The 25,518-nt window shown below is 44.9% G+C and overlaps 1 protein-coding gene across 1 annotated transcript in view; it reads left to right on the top strand.

The window, feature by feature from the left end:
* The window catches only part of PI4KA (phosphatidylinositol 4-kinase alpha), a 130,424-nt gene that overhangs the window by 37,629 nt on the left and 67,277 nt on the right, over positions 1–25,518 (top strand). The window contains exons 8-19 of the mRNA XM_066259944.1: positions 812–960; positions 2,592–2,657; positions 5,552–5,648; positions 9,527–9,718; positions 10,203–10,303; positions 10,939–11,068; positions 11,554–11,686; positions 13,329–13,424; positions 13,769–13,952; positions 14,404–14,507; positions 17,992–18,160; positions 20,415–20,465. Of these exons, the coding sequence (XP_066116041.1) occupies positions 812–960; positions 2,592–2,657; positions 5,552–5,648; positions 9,527–9,718; positions 10,203–10,303; positions 10,939–11,068; positions 11,554–11,686; positions 13,329–13,424; positions 13,769–13,952; positions 14,404–14,507; positions 17,992–18,160; positions 20,415–20,465 (1,472 nt within the window). The remainder of the gene's footprint in view (positions 1–811; positions 961–2,591; positions 2,658–5,551; positions 5,649–9,526; positions 9,719–10,202; positions 10,304–10,938; positions 11,069–11,553; positions 11,687–13,328; positions 13,425–13,768; positions 13,953–14,403; positions 14,508–17,991; positions 18,161–20,414; positions 20,466–25,518) is intronic.

Here is a 25,518-nt window from a genome sequence, read left to right on the forward strand (position 1 = left end):
GCAACCCCCAACTGAGACCAATGCTTTGCCTATTTAGAGCCATGCTTGCAACGGAGCTATTGAAGTGGAGGCTCCACGGAGCCATCCTCAGCACCGGGGGAAGAGGGGAGATGCACTTGAACCGATTAAGCCATGGCTGTGGGAGGGGATGGGGGGGGGAAGAGAAGAGGAGGAGAAGGAGGAGGAGGGAAGGAGTGGAGAAGCAGATGGTCGCTTCTCCTGTGTGGCCTGACTGGGAATTGAACCTAGGACATCCACATGCCAGGCCGACGCTCTACCACTAAGCCAACTGGCCAGGGCCAGCCTTTACTTCTTAATAAGAAACAAGGAATTAACCTAACCAGGTGGTGGCGCAGTGGATAGAGCGTCAGACTGGAATGCGGAGGACCCAGGTTCGAGACCCCGAGGTCGCTGGCTTGAGCATGAGCTCATCTGGTTTCAGAAAAAGCTCTCCAGCTTGGACCCAAGGTCGCTGGCTTGGGCAAAGGGTTACTCTGTCTGCTGAAGGCCCGCGGTCAAGGCACATATGAGAAAGCAATCAATGAACAACTAAGGTGTTGCAACAAAAAACTGATGATTGATGCTTCTCATCTCTTTCCATTCCTGTCTGTCTGTCCCTGTCTATCCCTCTCTCTGACTCTCTCTCTGTCTGTATTTAAAAAAAAAGAAAAGAAGAGAAAAAAGAAACAAGAAATTGGAGTATAAACAAAAACAAATTCTCTGTCTTTGTTGGCTATTGAGGGAATCGGCTTGAGGAAGCACCCTGGTCACGTGTTCCTGTGACTGCCTTTCTGCTTTTCTACTCCATTAGTCTCTTACTTACCTGATGGGAGTGTCCTGGATCCCGATTACTACTTCTCTACCATCAGTTCCAGCTTCTCAGTTTCTCCTCTTTTCAATGGCGTCACGTATAAGGAGTTTAATATTCCACTAGAAAAGCTTCGGGAACTCTTAAACTTGGTAAGTAAGGCATTAATGGATAAACAGACCATGGAAATTCGATCAGTAAAATTGCAAGTGGTGTAAACCTGAATTTTTTAAAAGAAAAACTAGAAGTTTTTCAAATAAAGAATGTAGTAGTCATAATTTTGGGATTAAAGAAGGAAGGAAAGTACCATTTACAGAGCAGTTGTACAGTATGTTCTCATCTAATCCTTGCAATGATCATTTTGAGGAGGCAACTATGCTCCTCATTTTAGATGTAAGGAAATCAGTGCCAAATACATCAGGGATCCTGAGGCCCAGGGCAGGGTCAGGGCTCAGCTCAGGGTACCTGATTCTCTCTCGAGGCTGCTCTATTCAGATCAGTACAAAACCTAGCTTTTTTCAAATCGAGTACTTTTGGGTGGCCTTTGAGATGATACCAGAGAAGGCATTGGTTCCATTGTCTAAGTCCTGAAATGGACTTTGATCTAGGGACTCTGAGGTTGTTATGGTTGAGCTGGGATGCTTCAAGACATTTGATTGGGTAGGGGTGGAGACATCATCAGGGACAGACTCCAAAGATGGGACTCTTTGGCTTTTGGAAAGAATGAGAGAGAATGAGAATAACACCTCCAAAAGCATGAAGCATGCTTTGGAGAGAGCAGCCATTACCTGTGTGGAGTAAGAATAGAAATTACTCAAAGAAAACCTTTAGGCTGAAGATGTAAGAAGACATTAATTCATAGGTGATAGAGCCAGAACAAATGACTAAATAGCCCAGTATGAAAAAAAAAAAATAGCCCAGTATGATTTTAAAGTTGCTGTCACAAAGGAAAACTCCCCCTAAACTGCTCCTCACTGTCAGTGTCCCAGACAAAATGGTGGCCTGGGTGGCCCATGGCCTCTCAGATGGCTTTTCTTAGTATCATCTCAGAAATCCAATTGAAGGCTAAATATTTCAGATCCTTTCTTAGGGGAATTATTTTTTCCAGTATATTTTAACTATTCAAGGTTAGGTTTTCTTCTAGGCTATTTTTTTCTTCTTCTCCTGACATGTTTTTTTTATCATTATCTATACGTTTTTAAAATGCCATTTTAAAGTACTACAGTTAGGGGAGCAGGTAGTTTCATAAGGTGATCCCACAGTGGACAGAAGAGTTCATTCCTATTCTAAATGCTGGTATAGAGAATGGGTAGAAAGAATCACTTCTATTAGAAATTTAAAATGTGTGCTGCAGTTGGAGTACCTGGACAGCTTTGGAAGAGCCAAAGGGAAGAGGAAGAAGCTGTGAGCACCAAGGACTGGCTATGAAGGTGCTCTTGACATCTGGGAAGGGATTTGGATAAAATGTCAGTGATGCCTGGAGTCTGAACACTTTCATGGCCTGGAAATGGAAATCTAATATTAGCAAATTTGAGAGACTTGATACCTTTTTTTTATGTCATTCCAATCTGGGTAAGAAAAGTTCCAATTCATGGCAGAGTTAAGGGCATTTTGTGTGTCTAGTTTGATATTTATGTATTGCCTATTTTTTCTATGATATTTTTTACCATATGGGCCTATCATGTGGTCTTGTCTGTCAAAATTTCTTCTTTAGTAGAGGAGCTGGCATTCCTGTCTCTGATGGTGTTTGTCAGGTGCCTCATAGGTCTTGTTTTGCTGATAGGTAAAGAAGATTGTTGAAGAACCTGTTCTCAAATCTTTGGATGCAGTTGCAGCCAGCATGATAGAGGTACATCCCTTCTGAGGGCGTCACACTGAGATCTGCCTGTTGTGAGCCTCTGCGTGGTGGGAGAAGGGAGGGTTTGTGTGGGAACTGCGTTTTCAACTTAATTTTCCTAGTTTCAACAATGACAATGTACTTGCCACTTGGAAGCTTACTCTGTTCCGGGCTCTTTTAAATATACTGCATAGTGCCTTTGAGCAGTGGTCAGTATCTGTTTTACACATGAAAGATAGAGGTTTAAGGGACTAATTACTGTGCCCTTGTTACATAGTCACCGTGGGAGCTAGGAATGCCCTGGGTTCTCTGACTCTGAAGCTCTTTATGTTCTTTACTCCTTTGGTGCTTTCAAAGCTGCTTCTCTGAGCTCAGTACACACCCCTCATACTTTTTTTAAGCACACAAAAGGCTGTGCCTTTCATATGTGAGGGGTGTGTACCCAGAGAGTTTTTGTCTTTAATGTATTTGGAATGAATGCCTACTGGAGTATTTATAAAAATATTAAGTGTTAGTGTTGAGAGGTCTCAAAACTTCAGGGAACATTTGGGTCAGTCCTCTTTTGAGTGTTGGAATCCAGAGCAATTGCCATTTGCCAGCCTGATCCTTGCCATGGGCATATGCTGGACCCACATTCCTCATTATGCCTGGTATTCTTTCTCTTACCTGATTGTGAGACACTGTGCCCGGTACCACTGGGGCTCAGCTCTGAAGGGGGAAGGAGCCCCCAAGGGCTTCTCTGTGCTGCAGAGTGTGTCATCTCCTGCCCTGCACGTGCTCCCAGCAAGGTGTCTGAAGACATTCGATTTATGTGCCAGGTGTGCTGATGCTCTGCATCGGTTCTTATTACTCTCCAAGGTTCAGTCTGGCCCTTCCTACTTTGTCTTTGAACTTTTTATAAGTTATGTCCTGCCCATCGGCCTGAGCATTAGCTCTCTCACTGCTTGTGGTCTCAGAGGCCTCTTGTTTACCTTTGTTCCCATTTGGTCATCGGTAATTCAGGGCAGACCAGGAGGACCAGGGCCATCAGCTGGGCTAGGTAGTCAGAACTCCAGGCCACTTGTTGGGCTGCAGGCCATCCGTAATGAAAAGTGCAATCAGTGTAATGAGGGGGAAATTGGAGCTCAGTGCGGTATCCCTTTTAGGGCTTCTTTTATGAGTAGAGGGAAGGCTGGGAATTTGGGACTCTGGGGCCCTCCTCCCCATTGAACCAGAGCAGTTTTGTTTTGTAATTTGGACTTTGTATAAATGTTTGCAATTTTTAATGAGATTACACATTTTTTTAATTTATTCATTTTTATTATTAGAGAGAGGAGAGAGAGAGAGAGAGAGAGAGAGAGAGAACAGAGGAGGAGCAGGAAGCATCAACTCCCATATGTGCCTTGACCAGGCAAGTCCAGGGTTTCAAACCGGTGACCTCAGGGTTCCAGGTCGACGCTTTATCCACTGCGCCACCACAGGTCAGGCATGTTTGCAATTTTTAATTTGTATAAATGTTTGTTTTAAGAAATGGTTTTATTGCTTAAAAGCGAAACCGCCTGGCCTGTGGTGGTGCAGTGGATAAAGCTGAAATTCTAGGCTTACCCGGTCAAGGAACATACAGGAAGCAACTACTATGACTTGATGTGTCTTGTTTCTCCTCCCTCTTTCTCTCTCTCCCTCTCTTTCATCTGCTCTCTCTAAAACTCAATTTTAAAAAAGAGGGGTGAAACCATGACCTGTATTACAAAATATAATACTCATTGTTAATGATCGCTAGTAATTATTGCATGCTTATGTGCCAGACACTGGGATAGGACTTGACGTACTCATTGAATTCCATACCAATTCCCATTTACAGATAGGGAAAACTGCGGCTTGCAAGGTTAAGGAACTTAGTTCATAGCTAGTTAGTGGTGGAGCCAGGCTGCGCTATCTGGTCTACCTTCCTCTGCTCCTTGCTTGAAGTGACTTCTTCCTAGCTCCAGAGTCAGGCCCCTGGATCACCTTAACCAACAAATCTCATCTCTTCATCCCTATCTCATAAGGATTTTTGTTTTTGGGTTTTTTTTCCATAAGAATGTTTTGAGGACTGTGTGAGGTGATGTCTGTAAAGCAGTTAGCCAGTGCTCATTGATGGCATTTTGTTACCATAGCTCCCATTATCAGTGCCCACTTGAAATCCAGTATCACTCTCCTGTCCTCCATGCAATTCTCTTGCCTTCCATGTGACTCTTGCACCCAACACCAGCCTCATACACATAGGCCCCTTTCCTCCAACTGAGCTCTGGCCCAGTGCTGATTTGCTTCCTCTTCCTCCTCAGCCCCCCAACCTGTATTTGCAGAGCACTTTTGCATGTGTCAAGAATTCTGATAAGCCATATTTTTTCATTAGAACAGTATCTTATTCATCACATTAGACCTTGTATGAATTTTTTTTTCCCCTGGAAGAAAAAGAGTGCTACATTTTAGGTTAGATTGCTAAAAAACATTTTAAAATGAGTTTTAATTACAAAACAAGCTGAATATCAAGTTTCCCTGGCTGCAGTGTTTGATGCCCATGTGGTGGTAGACAGGGTTGAATCCCATGGGCCAGTGGTTTGTTGGCTGTCCCTGTCCTCCTCTACTTACTATGTCTCCCTGACTTCAAAGATAGTGAGCTCTCAGCAAGTGAAGGTGAAGGGTACAAGTGGCTGCTCCCTGCAGGCATCTTTGAACTGTGTGAACCTCCTATTTTCCTCTGCCTGTTGCTTAAGAGGGCGAAGAGAGTAACTAAAGTGCTTCAAGTGGTGAATCATGGTAAACGGTTACTCCATTTATAATGCTAAGTCACGTATGTAAGGATTACTTAACCGGGCCTCCACAGACAGGTGAAAGCCCAGAAGAGGGTTTCTGTGCTGGATCATGTGCTTCTGCCTCCTCCACAGGCCAACCCCAGCATTGATCTCTACTACACTACGTTCAGTGACCCCCTCTATGTCGCCATGTTCAAGATGCTGCGTGATACTCTGTACTGTATGACAGGTGAGGACTTTGCACATGTGTGAATGTGGTGAGACTGGGTTCAGGGCTACTGCCTCAGGTTTGTGCTTCCTTTCTGCTGGGGGCACTTAGAAACACAGGCAAGACATAGTAGTGTCACTGAAATTGTGGAGAAAAAGCAAATTTAAAAAATCTGTTCATGATTTTATGCCTCTGGTGCTGCCATCAATGACTTTTTTTTATTTATTTTTTCATTTCATTTTATTTTATTTTTTAGTGATAGGGAGAGAGACAGAGATAGACAGGAAGGAAGAGAAATGAGAAGTATCAACTCGTAGTTGTGGCACTTTAATTGTTCATTTATTGCTTTCTCATATGTACCTTGACTGGGGGGCTTGAGCCAAGTCAGTGACCCCTTGCTCAAGCCAGTGACCTTGGGCCTAAGCCAGCAACTTGAGACTTCAAACCAGCAACTTTTGGGCTCAAACCAGAGACCATGGAGTCATGTCTATGATCCCACACTCAAGCCAGCTATACCGTGCTTGAGCTGGTGAGCCTGTGCTCAAGCTGGATGAACCCACACTCAAACCGGTGACCTAAGGGTTTTGAACCTGGGATCTCAGCATCCCAGTTGACACTATCCATTGTGCCACCACCTGGTCAGGTAATGCTGACTTCTTTGGTGAGTTTATTTCCTCAGTTATTTTTCTGACATGGACAGGTTATATTGTCCTATTCATGCATACAGTTTAACACAACTACTTTTTATTTATTTTTATATATATATATATATATATATATATATATATATATATTTTTTTTTTTTTTTTTTTTTTTTTTTTTAACAGAGGCAGAGATAGACAGGGACAGACAGACAAGAACGGAGAGAGATGAGAAGCATCAATCATCAGTTTCTCGTTGCGCGTTGCGACTTCTTAGTTGTTCATTGATTGCTTTCTCACATGTGCCTTCACCGCGGGCCTTCAGCAGACTGAGTAACCCCCTGCTGGAGCCAGCGACCTTGGGTCCAAGCTGGTGAGCTCTTTGCTCAAGCCAGATGAGCCCGCGCTCAAGCTGGCGACCTCGGGGTCTCGAACCTGGGTCCTTCCGCATCCCAGTCCGACGCTCTATCCACTGCGCCACCACCTGGTCAGGCTTAACACAACTACTTTAATTTATCTCCTCAGTTATTTTTCTGACATGGACAGGTTATATTGTCCTATTCATGCATACAGTTTAACACAACTACTTTAGACATTTATGTTTTTAAAATGTATTTCTCGATTTTAGCCTGACCAGGCAGTGGCGCAGTGGATAGAGCGTTGGGCTGGGACACAGAGGACCCAGGTTCAAAACCCTGAGGTTGCTGGCTTGAACGCAGGCTCATCTAGTTTGAGCACAGCTCACCAGCTTGAACCCAAGGTCGCTGGCTTGAGCAAGGGGTCACTTGCTCTGCTGTAGCTCCCCAGTCAAGGCACATATGAGAAAGCAATCAATGAACAACTAAGGTGCTGCAACGAAGAATTGATTGTTCTCATCTGTCTCCCTTCCTATCTGTCTGTCCCTATCTGTCTCTGTCACACACACACACACACACACACACACACACAAATTGTTGATTTTAGAGAGAGGGGAAAGGAGAGAGAGAAACATTGGTTTGTTATTCTACTTATTTATACATTCATTGGTTGATTCTTATATGTGCCCTGACCAGGGTTCAAACCCGTAACTTTGACATATTGGGATGACTCTCTAACCAACTGAGCTACCAGGCCATAGCTAATTTAGATTTTTTTTTTTTTTTTTTTACAGAGACAGAGAGAGAGTCAGAGTGAGGGATAGACAGGGACAGACAGACAGGAACGGAGAGATGAGAAGCATCAATCATTAGTTTTTCATTGCGCATTGCAACACCTTAGTTGTTCATTGATTGCTTTCTCATATGTGCCTTGACCGCGGGCCTTCAGCAGACCGAGTAGCCCCTTGCTCGAGCCAGCGACCTTGGGTCCATGCTGGTGAGCTTTTTGCTCAAGCCAGATGAGCCCGCACTCAAACTGGCAACCTCAGGGTCTCAAACCTGGGTCTTCCGCATCCCAGTCTGATGCTCTATCCACTGCGCCACCGCCTGGTCAGGCTAGATATTTTTTTAAAGTATGAAAAATAAAGAAAATGAGGTACTTGTAATAAATCACAGGTAATATCTTTTTTTGTATTTTTCTGAAGTTGGAAACGGGGAGGCAATCAGACAGACTCCTGCATGCACCCGACCGGGATCCACCCGGCATGCCCACCAGGGGGCGATGCTCCGCCCATCTGGGGCGTCGCTCTGTTGCAACCAGAGCCATACTAGCGCCTGAGGCAGAGGCCATAGAGCCATCCTCAGCGCCTGGGCCAACTTTGCTCCAATGGAGCCTTGGCTGCGGGAGGGGAAGAGAGAGACAGAGAGGGAGGAGGGGAGGAGGGGGGGGAGAAGCAAATGGGCGCTTCGCCTGTGTGCCCTGGCTGGGAATTGAACCTGGGACTCCTGCACGCCAGGCCGACGCTCTACCATTGAGCCAACCGGCCAGGGCCAGAGGTAATATCTTAATACAATAATATAGCATAAACTTAGCATTTCATTCCAGTGTCTCTTTTGTGCATTTTATAACATTTTTTCTGTGCTCTTTCCTTATATTATTGAACACTCTAAGGGTTCATGGAAGGTGGAGGCTGAGTCTGGTGGCCTCCCTTTCCATATAAGCTGTGTATTTCCAACTTCCTTGACTGGTCTGACTTCTGCCCACATTGGTTTTCCAGGCCCCAAGGATGAGAGTTTGATAAGGCTACAAATTCTGGGTGCTTTGAATATTTAACCCTCTAGGCAAGGAATTCCCTTTTTTAGACTACAACCAGTTTTTGTCCTTATCTAATAACTAGCATACTTTAAATTATTGTTCATTGTGGTGATGAGGACAAGGGGGCTCTGGGCCAGCAGAGAAGAGAAAGCTGTCACATACCATGCAGTATGGTGTTTTCCCAATAGCAGAAAAGATGCAAAGATAAGCTTTCAGTTAAGAAAGCCAGCCTCCTAACACTTCCTGGTGTAACCTTCAGCTGTACAATCATTATGCTATACACCTTAAACTTATACAGCGATTTGTTGTTTTTTGTTGTTGTTTTTTTTTTACAGAAACAGAGTCAGAGAGAGGGATAGACAGAGACAGACAGACAGGAACGGAGAGATGAGAAGCATCAATCATTAGTTTTTCATTGCGCATTGCGACACCTTAGTTGTTCATTGATTGCCTTCTCATCTGTGCCTTGACCGTGGGCCTTCAGCATACTGAGTAACCCCTTGCTCGAGCCAGTGACCTTGGGTCCAAGCTGGTGAGCTTTTGCTTAAACCAGATGAGCCTGTGCTCAAGCTGGCGACCTCGGGGTCTCAAATCTGGGTCCTCGGCATCCCAGTCCGACTCTCTATTTACTGCGCCACCGCCTGGTCAGGCTTATATAGCAATTTGTATCAACTACATTTCTCCATAAAACTGGAAGACAGTACTAAATATAAAATAGATATGTGTATCAGTAAAGTATATATTTCCTTATATTAATTGTACCAGTTCTAGTATGATAAGTCCCAATTTATGTGTTTCATATATTTAGGTTTTAGTATCTTGACTGTTTAAAACAAAGCATGGTTCTCACCTCTCTGGGAAATGATCGTTTGTTCTGAGTGCCAAGTGGCACATGTGTAGAAAACAGCTAGGCACAGCTTATCCAAGGTCTTCCTAGAGGACATTCTTGGAACCATAGCAGCCAGCAGCAGACATGTTCTTCTTGGGTTTTTGTTAGAGAGGGAAAGACTCTAGAAGTTCACAGCCACTGCCTGCATTTTGGTACAGTTTTGTTTCCAGCTGCAGTGCCTGCTCTCTTTCCTACAGACCTCCCAACCACCTTTGTGAAAGAGATCCATGATTTTGTGCTGGAGCAATTCAACACAAGCCAAGGGGAGCTTCAGAAAATTCTTCATGATGCAGACCGGATCCACAGTGAGCTGAGCCCCCTCAAATTGCGCTGCCAGGCAAACGCTGCCTGTGTGGACCTCATGGTGTGGGCTGTAAAGGATGAGCAGGGTGAGCGTCAGCTCCTGCCATGCCCTGAGTGTCTAGTGTCCGGACTTGGGAGGATGGTGATGGCCAAGGCCACAGGGCCTGTGTGTTCTCTCCACTATTTCCTGCTGGTTCTTAGGGCTTTTATGTGAGAAGTGGAAACTCTAGTGCTTGTCTAGGGCATACAGCAGACTTTTGGATGGCTGCCATTCACAGAACACTGTGGGGATAAGGACAAGGGGGCTCAGGGCCAGCAGAGAAGAGAAAACAGTCACACACCATGCAGGATGGTGTTTTTACAACAGCAGAAAAGATGCAAAGATAAGCTTTTCAGTTAAGAATACCAGCCTCCTAACACTTTCTTGTGTAACATCTCAATATTAATAAATCCTGTGTAAAAGTGTGTCTCTGGGGTTGAATGAAATTATGTGGTTTATTGGTGAATAAGTATTTTGTAAATTTTGACCTTTGCTAATCATTTGTACCCTCTCCTGATTTTTTAATTTAGGTGCAGAAAATCTTTGCATCAAGCTGTCTGAGAAGCTACAGTCCAAGACATCCAGTAAAGTCATCATTGCTCATTTGCCTTTGCTTATCTGCTGTCTGCAGGTCAGTCACACAGACTCTGGAAAGGTTGAGATCCCATCAACATCCTCTTGTAGCACCATTCAGGCTGTGGTTGGCACATCAGCAGCAGAATCTGAGCTGTTGTCTTTAGGAACTTAAACTAGAGCCTGCTGTGAACATAGTTCACTACAGAGTGGGGGCTGCTGCTGCTGCCAGGGTGCTGGGATTTCTATGAGTGGGGTTCAGGAGCAGTTGGCTCCTCCTTTCTGCCAGCCAGGCCATTCTCAGGCACAGAGGTGAAGGGCTGCAGATGTTTGCCAGATGCCTCATGAGAGGAAATCTCCTGATGTCTGCGGTGCCAGCTCTGTTCTGCCGAGACTCTTAACCTGTTGCAAACCTGTGACTCTGTGTCTGCCGTTGTTTAGAAATCATATTTTGGATGCTTTTCTCCTCTCATTTGCTTCAAAAATAAATGGACTCACTTAATACATCTCCCTTTTAGGTAGAAGAAAATCAAGACCATCTCTCTTTCCTGTCTTTGTGCTCCGTGGTCAGGTGGCTCCTAGGAGCTTTGATCTTGGAAGTTTCTGGTCATACTTGGGTATTTGAAGGTTGAGCATCTCACTGCTCAGCCAGCCTTTCCCCAGGTTGCATAATAGGTCAATGGTGTGTTGCAGGGTCTGGGCCGCCTGTGTGAGAGGTTCCCAGTGGTGGTGCACTCAGTGATGCCGTCTCTCCGGGACTTCCTGGTTGTTCCGTCTCCCGTGCTGGTGAAGCTCTATAAGTGTCACAGTCAGTACCACACAGGTAACCTGATGGCTGTACCTGAAGCCATGTTTCCAGCCTCCAACCCCTGGCCCCCATCTGCCCTTGAAGCACCAAGAAAAGTACCACATGAATGTGTGTGAGTCCAGCATGGTTCTGTGACTGAGAACTTGTGGCTGGGCTATGCAGTCTTCTCTGTATGTGGGCTCATTCCTCCTCTTCCTCCCTTTTCTTGTGGCTTTCCCTACCAGACCCCCTTGGGGTGCCAGGCCTTTCCCTCCTTTGCTTTCCCTTGTCATGTGCACTCGTCATCTTTGTAACCCAAATGTTCTTCCTTTTTATTGAACCATATTTGTTTCATCCTTCCTGTTCTTAGATACTTTTGTTCTGAAATGTTTGGTCAAATCTTTTTAGAGTGATTGCTAGTATAAGTAAAAAATGATTAGCATATTATTTGGTTTTGAATTACAGACACAAGGATGAAAAGTGAGACTTAACCAGGTACATATTTGAATTTTTACCTTCAGTTGCTGGTAATGATATAAAAATCAGTGTCACCAACGAGCATTCCGAGTCAACCCTGAGCGTCATGTCAGGAAAGAAGAGCCAGCCCTCCATGTATGAGCAGCTCCGGGACATTGCCATTGACAACATCTGTAGGTGCGAGCCTGGGCCAAAGGGACAGGTGACTGGGGAGGAAGGAAAGGGCTATTCAGACAAAATAAATTCTTATAAAATAAGAAATGTTTATAATTCTATTAAGCTTTTTTCTGATTATTCTAAACCTACACTTGATCTAAAGGAGGCATTATTGCAGTTTTTAAAAAAAAATTGTTTCCTGCCTTTTTAGAAAATAGAAGGAAAAGAATTATCCATTAACCCATCATGCAGAGTAACATTTGTCTGCTTTATTTTTTTCTGTGTAATTTTTAATATAAATTACAAGTGTCTTTTATGTGATCGAGTGTCCCTTGCTGCCCAGACCTCTATGTGAACTCTTGCTCTCCAAACTTGGGAACCAAATCTATTCTGATATTTGTGATATCTCCCCCTCTCTGAATTCTGGCTCCTGGCTCTTAGAAGCCAATTCAAGACAGTAACTTAGCTTCTCCCAACCCCCATGAGACTCCCTTTTCCCTCTACCTCTGAGGCTGGTCAAGCAGATTCCTAAGTAGAAAGCACCTGATAAGATGTTATGTCCTTAGGGGCTTTTAAAATTTCTCCTTTTCTCTAGGACATAAGCATGTCTCAGTGCTCTTGAAACCTTGCTGTATAATTTTAATATTCTCTCAGCCATCTCGAGACCATCTGTCTTTTTTTTTTTTTTTTTTTTGTATTTTTCTGAAGTGAGAAGCAGGGAGGCAGAGACAGACTCCCGCATGTGCCCGACCAGGATCCACCCGGCATGCCCACTAGGGGGCAGTGCTCTGCCCGACTGGGGCATTGCTTTGTTGCAACAGGGCAACGGGAGCCATTCTAGCCCCTGATGCGGAGGCCATGGAGCCATCCTCAGCATCCGGGCCAGCTTTGCTCCAATGGAGCCTTGGTTGCGGAAGGGGAAAAGAGAGAGAGAGAAAGGAGAGAGGGGGAAAGTGGAGAAGCAGAAGGGTGCTTCTGTGCCGTGGCTGGGAATTGAACCCAGGACATCCACATACCAGGCCAACACTCTACCACTGAGCCAACCAGCCAGGGCCTCATTTGTCTTTTGAATCAGCTACAATGACTTTTTTTTTTCTTTTCAAGGAGGGAGGGAAAGGAGCAAGGTAGGGAAAGGAGGAAAGGAGGGAAGGGGGGATAGGAGGGAAGGGGGGAAAGGAGGGAAGGGGGGATAAGAGGGAAAGGAGAGAAGGGGGGAAAGGAGGGAAGGGGGGATAGGAGGGAAGAGGGGATAAGAGGGAAGGAGGGAAAGGAGGGAAGGGGGGATAGGAGGGAAAGAAGGGAAAGGAGTGAGGGAGGGAAAGGAGGGAAGGAGGGAAAGGAGGGACTACAATGACTTTTGTTAAGGAACAGTATAGGAAATTTTGAATTGGAATTAAGGTGAAAATGACATTATGAAGGAAACTGTCCTGGGCAAAATAATGAAGTTACTGTTTCCAACTGAGATATTTATCAAGTGGGCAAAATCTGCAGCAGTTCTTTGAATTTATTCTATGTAATGACTTTCATTCAGGTTTCTGGAGGAAAATGTTCAGAGCAGTTCTTTAAACTTTGCAAATCTGAGAAAAGAGAAATTAAAAGAAAATACAAACATTCATCTGGTGGTTATGATGCCTAATACTTTATGGGTTTTTTTGCTGCTCAGGTGCCTGAAAGCTGGCTTGACAGTGGATGCAGTGATTGTGGAGGCCTTCCTGGCCAGCCTGTCCAACCGACTCTACATCTCCCAGGAGAGCGACAAGTACGTCCCATCCCAGAGGGGCAACCAGTTGCTGTCTTCAGGCTCAAGGGGGCAGCTTGCATTGTGTACTTCTGAGCTTCTTTGGTAACAATGGGGATTGAGCATTGTTTGTCCCATGATTTCAGGAGGAACCCATCTTGTAATGTCTATTCTGGACCACTATTTGGAAGTAGAGAAACATCTCTGTTTTCCCGCCTGGTACCCAGGACTTTGTGTTTTTGCTGGTGGTTAAGGTGTGATGACGCTCAGGTCCAGGTCCAGGTGCAGGTCCAGCTTCTGGGTCTTACTGCACTGTTGCGTGTCAGAGAACTGTTTCCAGGATGCTCTGTTCTTCCCTCCCATAGGGATGCGCACTTGATTCCTGACCACACCATTCGAGCCTTGGGGCACATCGCAGTGGCCCTCAGGGACACCCCAAAGGTCATGGAGCCAATTCTGCAGATCCTGCAGCAGAAATTCTGCCAGCCTCCCTCTCCCCTTGATGTGCTTATCATCGACCAGCTAGGCTGCCTTGTTATCACTGGAAATGTAAGGAAGGCCTCAGCCATGTTACCCACTAACCCTGAGCAAACTTCTTTAAATTCCTTTCACTATTAGGAATGTAAAAAATACAGATTAAGTTTACCCTGCATATCAGCTAAATGCTTACAACTTTCTTAACACTAAATAGTGAGGTGTTTTTTAAAAGAAGAGAATAGTATAATGGTTGTGTGAGTGCTGGGGTTAAAGGAAGTTTAGACTAATTTCTTACTGATGCTAATAATAGGATTTAAATTGAAGCTGTTTCCTTTTTAGCTTTTAATTTGAAGTTTGCTTGAAGCTTTAGGAATGGATGCCCTGGATGGTCTTTAGGCCATATGGTCCATGATTCCAGGAACTCTCCCTCTGAATGACAATAGAGGGGCCTTTTCTGTTTTCCAAAGAGGGGCTTTCACAGAGTAGTTGTGGAGTAGTAATGGTGTCCCTTGCTCTCTTCCAGCAATACATTTATCAGGAAGTGTGGAATCTCTTCCAGCAGATCAGCGTGAAGGCTAGCTCTGTTGTGTACTCAGCTACTAAAGATTACAAGGACCATGGCTATAGGTAATTCTTTGGACCTCATTGTCACCTTAGATCACGACAGTATTTAACTCCCTTTGAAAGTGAAATTTGGGGATTCCTTTTACTTATTTATTTTAGTAGTTATCTTGACCTATTTATTTTGGATTGATGGTGGGAGCACCTTGTTAAAAGAGGTTGGTCAGCCTGACCAGGTAGTAGCGCAGTGGATAGAGCATCAGACTGGAATGCAGAGGACCCAGGTTCGAGATCCCGAGGTCGCCAGTTTGAGCGTGGGCTCATCTGGTTTGAACAAAGCTCACCAGCTTGGACTCAAGGTCACTGGCTTGTGCAGGGGGTTACTCAGTCTGCTGAAAGCTCACCAAGGCACAGATGAGAAAGCAATCAATGAACAACTAAGATGTCGCTACGAAAAACTGATGCTTGATGTTTCCATCTCTCTCCATTCCTGTCTGTCTGTCCCTGTCTATCTCTCTCTCTGACTATGTCTCTGTAAAAAAATAAATAAATAAAATATTTCTTGGAAAAAAAAAAGAAGTTTGATCAGAATAGAGAGAGTTAGTGGGCTATTTGTTAGGTCAGCTGAATTCCACATTCCAGTAATGGGTTACTTAGTGATGAACACAGTACTTAGGCTACCATCATATAGCTTGTTCACTTGTTTTTCCTCATCGCACAAGGCCTCAACTACAGTTCTGGGCTCAGGCTCTGGCTCTGGCTCAGGCTCTGGGAGGATTTATTTTTTAAATAAACTTTTCTTCCTGCAAAAGAAAATATGCTATGGATCAGTGCACACACAAGGTGAGAAATGAAAACCCCATATGCCCATGTCCTGGAGTTGACTGAACTCAGTGTTCATCACCTTCCCCCACTCCAGATGGACTCAAATTGCCCACCCAGGTGACCTGTTGTTTTTTTTTTGTTTGTTTGTTTTTAGTATTTTTCTGAAGCTGGAAACGGGGAGAGACAGACAGACTCCTGCATGCTCCCGACTGGGATCCACCCGGCACGCCCACCAGGGGCGATGCTCTGCCCACCAGGGGGCGATGCTCTGCCCCTCCGGGGCGTCGCTCTGCCGTGACCAGAGCCACTGTAGCGCCTGGGGCAGAGGCCAAGGAGCCATCCCCAGCGCCCGGGCAATCTTTGCTCCAATGGAGCCTTGGCTGTGGGAAGGGAAGAGAGAGACAGAGAGGAAGGAGGGGGAAGGTGGAGAAGCAAATGAGCGCTTTTCCTATGTGCCCTGGCCGGGAATCGAACCCGGGTCCCCTGCACGCCAGGCCGATGCTCTACCGCTGAGCCAACTGGCCAGGGCCCAGGTGACCTGTTTTTTTATGTAGCAGTACATTAACCATGCCATAAACATTCCTCTGCATTTCGTCTTTAATGACTGTCTAGTATCCCATCATATAGCAAAACTTTGATTTACCTAATCAGTCCCTAGCTTGTCTATTAGGTAGTTTCTGGTTTTTCTGCTGATAAATGCTATGTTAATCACCTTAATAGCTATATACCTCTGAGCATCTGATGCTTTCCTCAGCATAGATTCAGAGAGGTAGAATTGGAGGGTCAAATGGAATGGGTATTTTATATCCTCTAATGTTTGAAATATGTGTAGTCTGACCAGTTTTCCCTGGAAGACTGAGAAATGCTTCTTCGTCTGTCCCTTGCCCTTACTAGGAATATCTTAAGGACAAGGACGTGCTTTTCCATGTTTGGAGGATCTCACAAAAGTTTGTCAGGTCAAGGGAAGAGAGGGGAAAAATAAAAGTGAAATCGGGAGGACAGAAGGTTGGAGCAGGGAGGAGTAGACATCGCCCCTTTGTTGGCATTTCTGTTCTCCCCTCCTGACCATTACAACCAGCTCAGTGGGCAGGACTGTAGCTGTGTGCCACAATTTCCTCATTCATCAAATGTCTCCAGTTGTGTAGGTAGTTGAGATTGTACATGTGAAAGCTCTTGATAAATGTCAGCTCTTGGTATTATTATCTCTTTGCCTTTTCACTGCCACCATCACGAGCCTAGGCTACTAGAACAGCCTGTGAAGTGGGTTGGGGAGGCGGCCAGCTCATCTCCCCCTCCTTCTGTTCATCCATCCTGATCTCTGCAATGAAACTGACTCATAGACATAGACCAAAACACCTCTTTCCCACATTGTTTCCTTGCTCTGAAAATGACCCGTTCCTCCTTGCTCTTCAGACCTTCACTGCCCTGTCTTTGCTGTTTTCCTCTGACCCTCGTGTCTATCTTGCTGCTCTTGGCCCTGCTGTGTTCACATGCCTACCAGTTTTTCAACTTTTGACTCAAGTTACCTCTTTTTCCATAAAGCCTATTCTGTTATTGTCACCAAAAGTGATTTGTTCTCTTTCTCACTAGTGGAAGCATTTACTGCCATTCATTTGCCTTCACCTGTCAGGAATTTACCTATGAAATGGGTGCCATTATCATGACTGCCGTTTACTCCAAGATTACTGGGGGCCAGGTGGTGTGCTCAGTGCTTCAAGTAGAGTGTTTACTTCCCTCTACACCCTGGGAGGAAGGAATTATCCTTGTTTTACTCAGTAAGAAACTGAGGCTCAAAGATGTTAGCTACTCATCCAGGGTCACACAGCATAGAAATGGCAGGGTCTGACTGCCCCCAATACCCACAGAAACCTGAACAGCCTGGCTGGTTCACAGCATCTGGTTGAGGAGGCATGTCAGTTTTGTATTTGGAGTTTTATGTGGGGCTGGTATGCGTGACTCCATGTCAGATTGTCCCAGGACCACTGAGCACCTCATAGGTATCTGGTGCAAGCTAATGCTAACATCAGCCCCAGGTTCAAGGCACATTGAGAAGAAGTTGATTATCAGACAGAGTGTTAAGGGTGATAGTGATGAATTAAGGCTCACTGTTGAGGGGAAAAGCAAGGTCTATCCAGGAAATAACTAGGTGTACTTCCAAGAGGTTTCGACACTCAAAGGGAACTGTCCCCATTGGGCAGATTCCTAGAACCTAAAGAGTCCCCTGGGGCCTTAACCCTTTGAGTAGTGAGTTTTTTTCAAGCTCACTGAGCCCTGGGAGTGAGGTTTTGTTTTGTTTTCAAAAAATGAAATTAGTTCCAGTTCAGTTTTATTAACTTAAAATCATGTTTGTTTGATAAGCACTTTATGGAAACAAGAACATACATTTGCCTTTTTTAAAAATGTTGCCTTACGCATTTTTAAAATGAAAATTTTTGTTATCTCATACTCTGGATGGTTAGGAGGCACGAGGATGTACATAAACGTTTGAACTACTGAGAGTTAATGTATGTCAGGGGAGAGGTCACAGTCATTCCTGCAGCAGCCGAGTTCCTGTTAGAGGCCATTGTTCACAAAATTGGTTTACTCATCTCTGGAGGGCTTCTTTCTTCACAGGCACCGAGGGGGTGGTGAGGCTGGCCAAGGCTGGGTGGTGTCAGCCTGCCTTACCCATGCAGTGAGGAGGTCCCTGCCTTGTGGTGGCTGTCATTTCTCTCTCCCACCCCAGGCACTGCTCCCTGGCGGTAATCAATGCTCTGGCTAACATCGCAGCCAACATCCAGGACGAGCACCTTGTGGACGAGCTGCTCATGAACCTGTTGGAGCTGTTTGTGCAGCTGGGGCTGGAGGGAAAGCGTGCCAGCGAAAGGGCCAGCGAGAAGGGGCCCGCCCTGAAGGTAGGGTGGAGGGTGGCCCTGTGTGTTGCCCGGTTGCGTGTTGCCCGGTTGGCCAGGGCTGAGTCTTCAGGCACCATCTTGATTGAAACATTGCACCTTCTGTGTTAAAAGATTTTAACACATCAGATATAGTATAAGAACAAAGGGGGCAAGGTTCTTCCTTAGGGGTGCTGGCAAGGTTGGGGAAAGGGTGGCTTCTAGCTCATTTCAGCCGCCTCCCCCAGTCCAGGGTGATAAGGTGACAGCAGACTACTTATCACTCCTGATCCCATCTCTCCCTTTGTGCCATCTGATCAAGTGCAAGAAGCCAGGGGGCAGAGGCTGTCATTAGAACACAATGACAATATGAGAAAGGCCAGATTTGGCCTAATCCAGGCTGTCCAAGAGAGACAAGTCTTTGGGGCCAGAAAAACCTGTCAGGTCTCCAACCCCCAAAGAGACAGATTGGAGAGGCTGAGGCAGGTTAAGCTTCTAACTTCATCACCTCTCCTTTGACATGTCATATAAATAAATGCCAGTCCCTCTACCAAGTCTCCATCTTCTTCCTTCTTTGTCTTCTCTGTCCTCCTTTCTCTTCTCTAGACAGTTAACAGTTACTATTCATCTACTATGTACCTAGGGCAGCAGTTAACCCACTTTTTCTATAGAAGGCCAGATTGTGCATGTTTTAGGTTTTGTGGGCTACTGTTTTAGTTTTGTTGAAACTACTCAGCTCTGCCATTAAATAAACACAGGGGTGGTAGTGCTCCCATAAAACTTTATTTCCAGGAATAGATAGTGGGTCAGATTTGATCACAGACTGCAGTTTCCCAGCCCTTGTTCTAGGTTCCAGGGTTACAGAAGTATATCGACAAGGTGCCTGCTTCTGTGGGCTTAAGGGGAGGTGATGGTGAAAATAAAATAGGGCAGTGTGGTGAGGGTCACGAAGGCCTCTCTGCAGAGGTGACAACTAACTGGGAAACTGAATTGAGAAGGACACCTCTGTTTACAAATCCTGGCTGAGGGAGTAGCTTGTGCAAAAAGGGATCCTGAGCTCCTTTGCTCTAATTCAGCCTTGCTCTGCTGGGCCCCTACTAGTGATCTGGGTAACTTAATTTCTCAAGTCTTCCAGGATGGTGCACAGCTAGATCCATCCTAATGTATAAGAGACAATGACATTTGTCTTGTCCAGTGGGGCCTTTGACATCAGGTTGAGCGAGCTACTCTAATGATGCAGAGAGGTGCTCAGCACTGAGAAAGCAAAGGCTTTAACCTACCTGACGGGGTGAGTCAGGAGCTATTCTCCTCCTCTTCCCTGGGAATATACCTCAATGCCAGGAAAGACAACCCATGAGACCAGTAGGCTGCTCCCCTCTGCCTGCCCTCATGGGCTGGGGATGGGGGTCGTGCCCAGGGCATTGTGGGAATCTCTGGATGCCAACCTGTGAATTCTGTTCTTTGCAAATAGTTTATATTTACTGATCACGCAATGTGAATAGGCAAGTGTTTATTGAGTCACTCCTATGGTTGATGGGTATGAAGCATTTGGACAGTGCCTGGCATATAGTGGGTGCTCAACACCCTTAGCTGCTACTATTTTTGTAAATGTAGAATGTGGAAAATAAACTGTGCTTGGGCACGTGCTTCAAGAACATTCACTAATGTCCGTGTACCATAAGTTAGCCACATATCTGTGTCTAGACAGAACTTCCCTTTTATCATTTTTAAGTAACCCCTAAATTTTCCCTAACTTGGAAAGAATATATGTTTATTATAGAAAAGATACAGAAACCTATAAATAATAAAGTAAAAATATATCCATAATTCCTCTACTCAGGTATAATAGTAATTGTTAACATTATGACTTGGTTATGCAAATATATTTATTTTACATCATTGAGGTTATTTTATATCAAGTTACTATCAATTTGTAGTATACTCTTAAATCCTGATTTTTTTTTCATTTAACATTTTTTTGGGGTACTTTCTGAGGTGACTAAACAGTTTTTAGAAAATTTAGAAAATGTCTTTTTCGTAGCTGTGTGGTATTTAATTATGCAGAGGTGCCATGAGCTATGTAATCATACTACTGTTTGACATTTAAGTTGCTTGATTTTTAAAATTATACTGGATAAGCATCTTTTTACATATCTCTCTCTGTATGTACCTCTCATTACTTCTTTTAGATTAAGGAATTCCAGCTTTATACAACACTGTGTCTCTCTTTTTTTAATAAACACATACTTATCATTGACTTAATTCTGTTTTTTTCTAGGCTTCTAGCAGTGCAGGGAACTTGGGCGTACTCATTCCTGTAATAGCTGTGGTAAGTATTCATTAATTGAGTGGTTTTATTTATTTATTTATTTATTTTCTTGACAGGGACAGAGAGAGTCAGAGGGACAGATAGGGACAGACAGGAAGGGAGGGAGATGAGAAGCATCAATTCTTTGTTGAGGCATATTAGTTGTGCATTGATTGCTTTCTCATATGTGCCTTGATGGGGGGCAGGGGGAGCTACAGCAGAGCGAGTGACCCCTTGCTCAAGCCAGTGACCTTTGGGCTTAAGCTAACTACTATGGGGTCATGTCTTTGATCCCACGCTCAAGCTGGCGACCTCGGGGTTTCAAACCTGGGTCCTCCACGTCCCAGTCCAACACTCTATCCACTGCGCCATTGCCTGGTCAGGCAATTGAGTAGTTTTAAACTCCAGATATTGTGCTCATATTTTGAATGTTGCACTGTGATGCACTCAAAATTTCTTAGAAAGATGCTATTTTGAGATGCCAGTGATTCGTAGGCAGGACTATGTTTTAGTCACCACCAGCTCTTCCGTGACTATCGCATAGGTATGTGCCACTGAGGCTATACCACTTTACACCCTTTTTCTAAGCCCTGCCTAACTAGCCTCAGCAGGTTGACCAGAGAACCCACTTCAGTTCCCTCATAGTGTCTCAGTTCAGGCTCCCAGGTCCATGGTCTGGCTCTGGGTTCTTCCTGTCTCTCACATTCTTCTATGCTGCCTCTAATGCAGGTGGGTACCCACTTCTAACTCCTCCTCAGCCCCTTCCTGCAAAAGAAGGCCTTAGGCCTCTGGTTAGTGCTCAGGCCTTGGAGCTGCAGCTCTGAGTGTCCCCTGGAGAGCATTGCTGGCATGGTGGACACAGCACACTTCTGGGCACAGCCCCAACCACCACTGTTGAGGGCAGCTCTTAGAATAGGTCCTGTCCCCTGCCATAGCACTGTCTGGTAGAAAGTCCATCTCTATCTTTTCCTGTCTCAGCCTGTAGCCACTTCTTTGCAAATGATCTTTATAAAAGTTGTTTTATCCTTTCTCAATCATTTCCAACTGCCCATCCTAAGCCAGGCCCCATAGTCTAGTATTTTAACCCAACTTGTAATTAAGCTCTTGCTTCTGCTGTCTAGTTTCTTCCCACATCATCCTACCCCTAGTAGTTTGAGTCTTAAGTCTTACATGGCGGTCCTTTACATGAACATCAGTGGGGTTGACCTCAGAGCTGCCGTGGTAACTCAGGCATAGAGGTCAGTCAGGTAGGCAGATGCAGAACCACCTCTCCTGGTCTCTGCAAAGCACTTTCTGTACTTCCTGCAGTCTGGGTGTTCATCATTCTGAATCTGGGGACTTTTAGGAGGTCTACTTTACCTGACCAAGATGGATGAAAAATAGTAACTGACTGGTTAGCATTCTTCATCTTTAAGATGACACATTACATTTTGTGGAGCATTCAGCTTCTAGTTCACCTTCCTTCTACCTGTCCATTTCTCTCCTGTCTCTCTATCCAGTGAGTGGCTAATTCTGAAGGGGAATCAAAGTTGCTTATTCTCCTGACGTATCTGTTTTCAGGACAGTCTGCTCTTCCTCAGTGTGCTTGAGGAGACACAGAGTTGGGCCTGTACCATGATGACTTTTCACATTCTCTTTGGAACCTTAGCTACCTTCGAACTTGTGATCAGGTGTTCTCTTACAACCTTTGAGATTTAGGAATTACTGGGACTCGCCTGACCAGGTGATGGCACAATGGATAGAGCATCAGACTGGGATATGGAGGACCCAGGTTTGAAACCCCGAGGTCGCCAGCTTGAGAGCAGGCTCATCTGGTTTGTGCAAGACTCACCAACTTGAGCCCAAGGTTGCTGGCTTGAACAAGGGGTCACTCAGTCTGCTGTAACCCTCCAGTCAAGGCACATATGAGAAAGCAATCAATGAACAACTAACGTGCTACAATGAAGAATTGATGCTTCTCATCTCTCTCCCTTCCTGTCTGTCTGTCCCTATCTGTTTCTCTCTCTGTTTCTCTCTCTCTCTCTCTCTCTCTCTCTCTCTCTCTCTCTCTCACACACACACACACACACACACACACAATTACTGAGGCTCTTTCTGCCATATTTTTCATCATACCCTCATAAGTCAATTTTTAAAAGCATAGATATTGTTGTGTTTTGGAAGTGTCATTGAACATGGACCTTTTGTTTGACCTGGAGGGAGAGGTATAAAGTCCATGGTACTCTTGGCATTTTGAAGGGGAGAAGGGCTGGGCAGCAGGCTCCACAAGAGAATAGGTTTTGGTAGATGGAGCATGCTTGAGGTTACACTCACATCAGTGTACACCAGAATTCTGTGACTCATATGCCTGTGAAGTTTTAAACATGTTTAGCAGTTGTCAGAGTTTAATAAATGTGTGAATGAAATCTAGAGGGGGCTCTTAGCACTTTTGGAGAGCGATGACTGGTGAGGTTGGTTTTAGTTGAACCTCTGGTCCTGCATGTGGGTTCCTGAGTGAGCATCTCAGCCTCTCCACATCTGCTCTGCCAGCATAGAGCTTCTGAAAGAATGGAGATGACCCTCTGAAGTTCTGACCAATGTAGGGATAGGTGTTAGCAAAGATAAGCTAAAATAGTAGTTCTGTAATCTCCATACATTGTCATGTTGGTTAATTCTTTCATGAACTGACAAGACATTTCTGGCGGACCAGCACCAGTCCACACACTGGTAGTTGAAAACCACTGGGTTAGAACATGCTTACTTAAAATTTGCCTATTTCCTCTGCTGCAGTGACCTTTTACATGGATAGAATACATATTGTAGTTTTAACAAAAGTTAATGGTTACGTTCAGGGGGAGGAAACAAATATTTGATTCTGTTGCTCAACAAAGAGCACAGAGATCATGGGTTCTTAAATTTACTTTCTGGTTAACTCTTGTACCTTCTAGGAGAAACTAATTTTCAAAGTTGTGGGTTTTTTTTAAATGTTTAATGGTTCTTTTCTTTTTAAGAAAAGATACTCTATTTTGGATCATTTGATGATAAAGTGTATCAAATTACTTTGTTCAGTAGAAGTGTGAGGGTTTGGGGTTGGAAGCATTTTTAATGTGGCTGTTCACTTATCAGTGACCTTGGGAACCTGGAAGAAGTCACTGGAGGCTGGGTCTTGTTACTCTGAGGCTCCTTACTGCTTAAGTTTGGTGATCTTTGCCCTACAACTTTATGAATAATATTTCTTCAGAAATATCACTGACTAAAAACTGCTTCTCTTGATGTCTAGCCCATCAGTTAATTAAGCATTTTGAAAGTTATCTATTGCTACTAGAGGCCTGATTGCTTCATTGTTATAAAGTAGTGATTTAGTAACATGTGCCTCCTGCTTGAAAACCATTTGTGCCTATCACCTAGAGTCTGTGACCTGTGTCACTAGGTTACTCCTTTCTCAGTGCCTATAAAATGAGGTTTGTGGACTAATGATTTTTAGGTCCTGGACCCCTTTGAAAGCTGTGCCATTTTTCTCCATAGAAATGCATCTTTTCATAAGGGTTAGCATTTCACCTCAGGTAGTTAAATGGGAGAAACCCAGCCCAGGCCTCCCTGTTAGGAACCCCTGGCCTATACACTGTCTCAGATGAAAATAGTAACAGGAAAGCCTTACCTAATTCTTGCTAAACATCAAGCACAGATTTAAACTCTTTCTAGACTTGAACTCACTTAATCCTCACAACAACCCTGCAAGGTAGGTACTGTTATTATCTCTACTTTACAGATGGGGAAACTGAGGCACAGAATTTGCCTCAGAGTCCCATAGCTACTAAATGTCAGAGCCAAGACTCAAACCCAGGCAGCCTGGCCCAGCGTTTGTGCTCTGAATTAATACTCCACTGCCTTGAAAAATGGGTCACCTAGTTTCTGAAAGAGGGGATCCAAGGACATTCAGAGTAAATATAAGTGAATGAAAAGCATGCAGAGTGGAGGGCCTTGACCTTTGTAGATGCAGGGTCATAGAGGAGCCTGGGCTAGCTCCGGCAGAGGTATGACAGCCAAATTGAAAGTGAGGCTGTTGCCTTTCTGGTAGCAGCCAGATGTGACAGAGGGCTAAAGGCAAAGTTTTTTGAGATAGTTACACTTAGAAATGGAAGGAGGGGGAGGACGCAGCAGCAAGATGAGAAATGTAGGACAAGCACCAGAAAAGAACAGTCTTGAAGCAAACTGTAGAAGAAATTCAATAAGGTCATTAGCAACCTCAGGTTTTACCTAGAGGTCAAGAGGGTGTTAAAAGGAAAGACTTGGTATCAACTCGGTGCTGGTCAGTAGATGGTGGAGGCTAGGGCAGACCCTGGTATAGGAAGTTGGGAAGGGAGCAAGCAGGCAGAGAGGGTTAGCAGTGAAAAGCAGGGCCTGGGTTTGAATTTAGGCCTGGGGCAGGTCACTTTACCTCTGAGCTTTAGTTGTTTCCTCGGCTGCAAAAAAATGTTAAGTGTGAATCTGTCAGAGTCAGTGTGAGATTACTTGGGGCACACCTATCACAGTGCCCCTACATTGGGGAGCACTAAGTGCTCTTTTGCTGCCCCCTTGACTAGTACTGGTGTCATTGGGCCAGAGGCCCTCTGTGACAAGACTCCACATGTGACCCTGGAGTCAGGCCATACCTGCACTTGAACCATGGCTACAGCACTCACTGCAGTGACATCTTGGCAGGTTTCAGCGCCCTGCTGAACCAGATCTTTCTCCTCTGCAGAGAGCCTCTGCTGTGGGGCTGTGGGCGTCACAGTTGGACAGCCACACACACAGCGCTTGTCAGGCTCTCCCTGGCACTGCCCATCATCCCCAGCACTCTTGACTTCTGAGCAACCTCTTTGGATTCTACTTTTCTTACCCAAGGAGTAAAGAATCCAGAAATTAATTCCCCAAGATGTTGCCTACTTTAATAACCAGACAGGAGCACATCTGTAGGTCTCCCTGCATCAAGGGATGAAAGCTGAAATGTGTGTCCCACATAAAGACTGGCATTTCAGGAATTCTCCATGCAGTCCCATTCATAGTAGCCCTGACCTGAGAACGTGCCCTGCACATGAGTCACTGTGGAGAACAC

Source organism: Saccopteryx bilineata, chromosome 2 (assembly GCF_036850765.1).
Source record: "Saccopteryx bilineata isolate mSacBil1 chromosome 2, mSacBil1_pri_phased_curated, whole genome shotgun sequence".
NCBI classification, from domain to species: Eukaryota; Metazoa; Chordata; class Mammalia; order Chiroptera; family Emballonuridae; genus Saccopteryx; species Saccopteryx bilineata.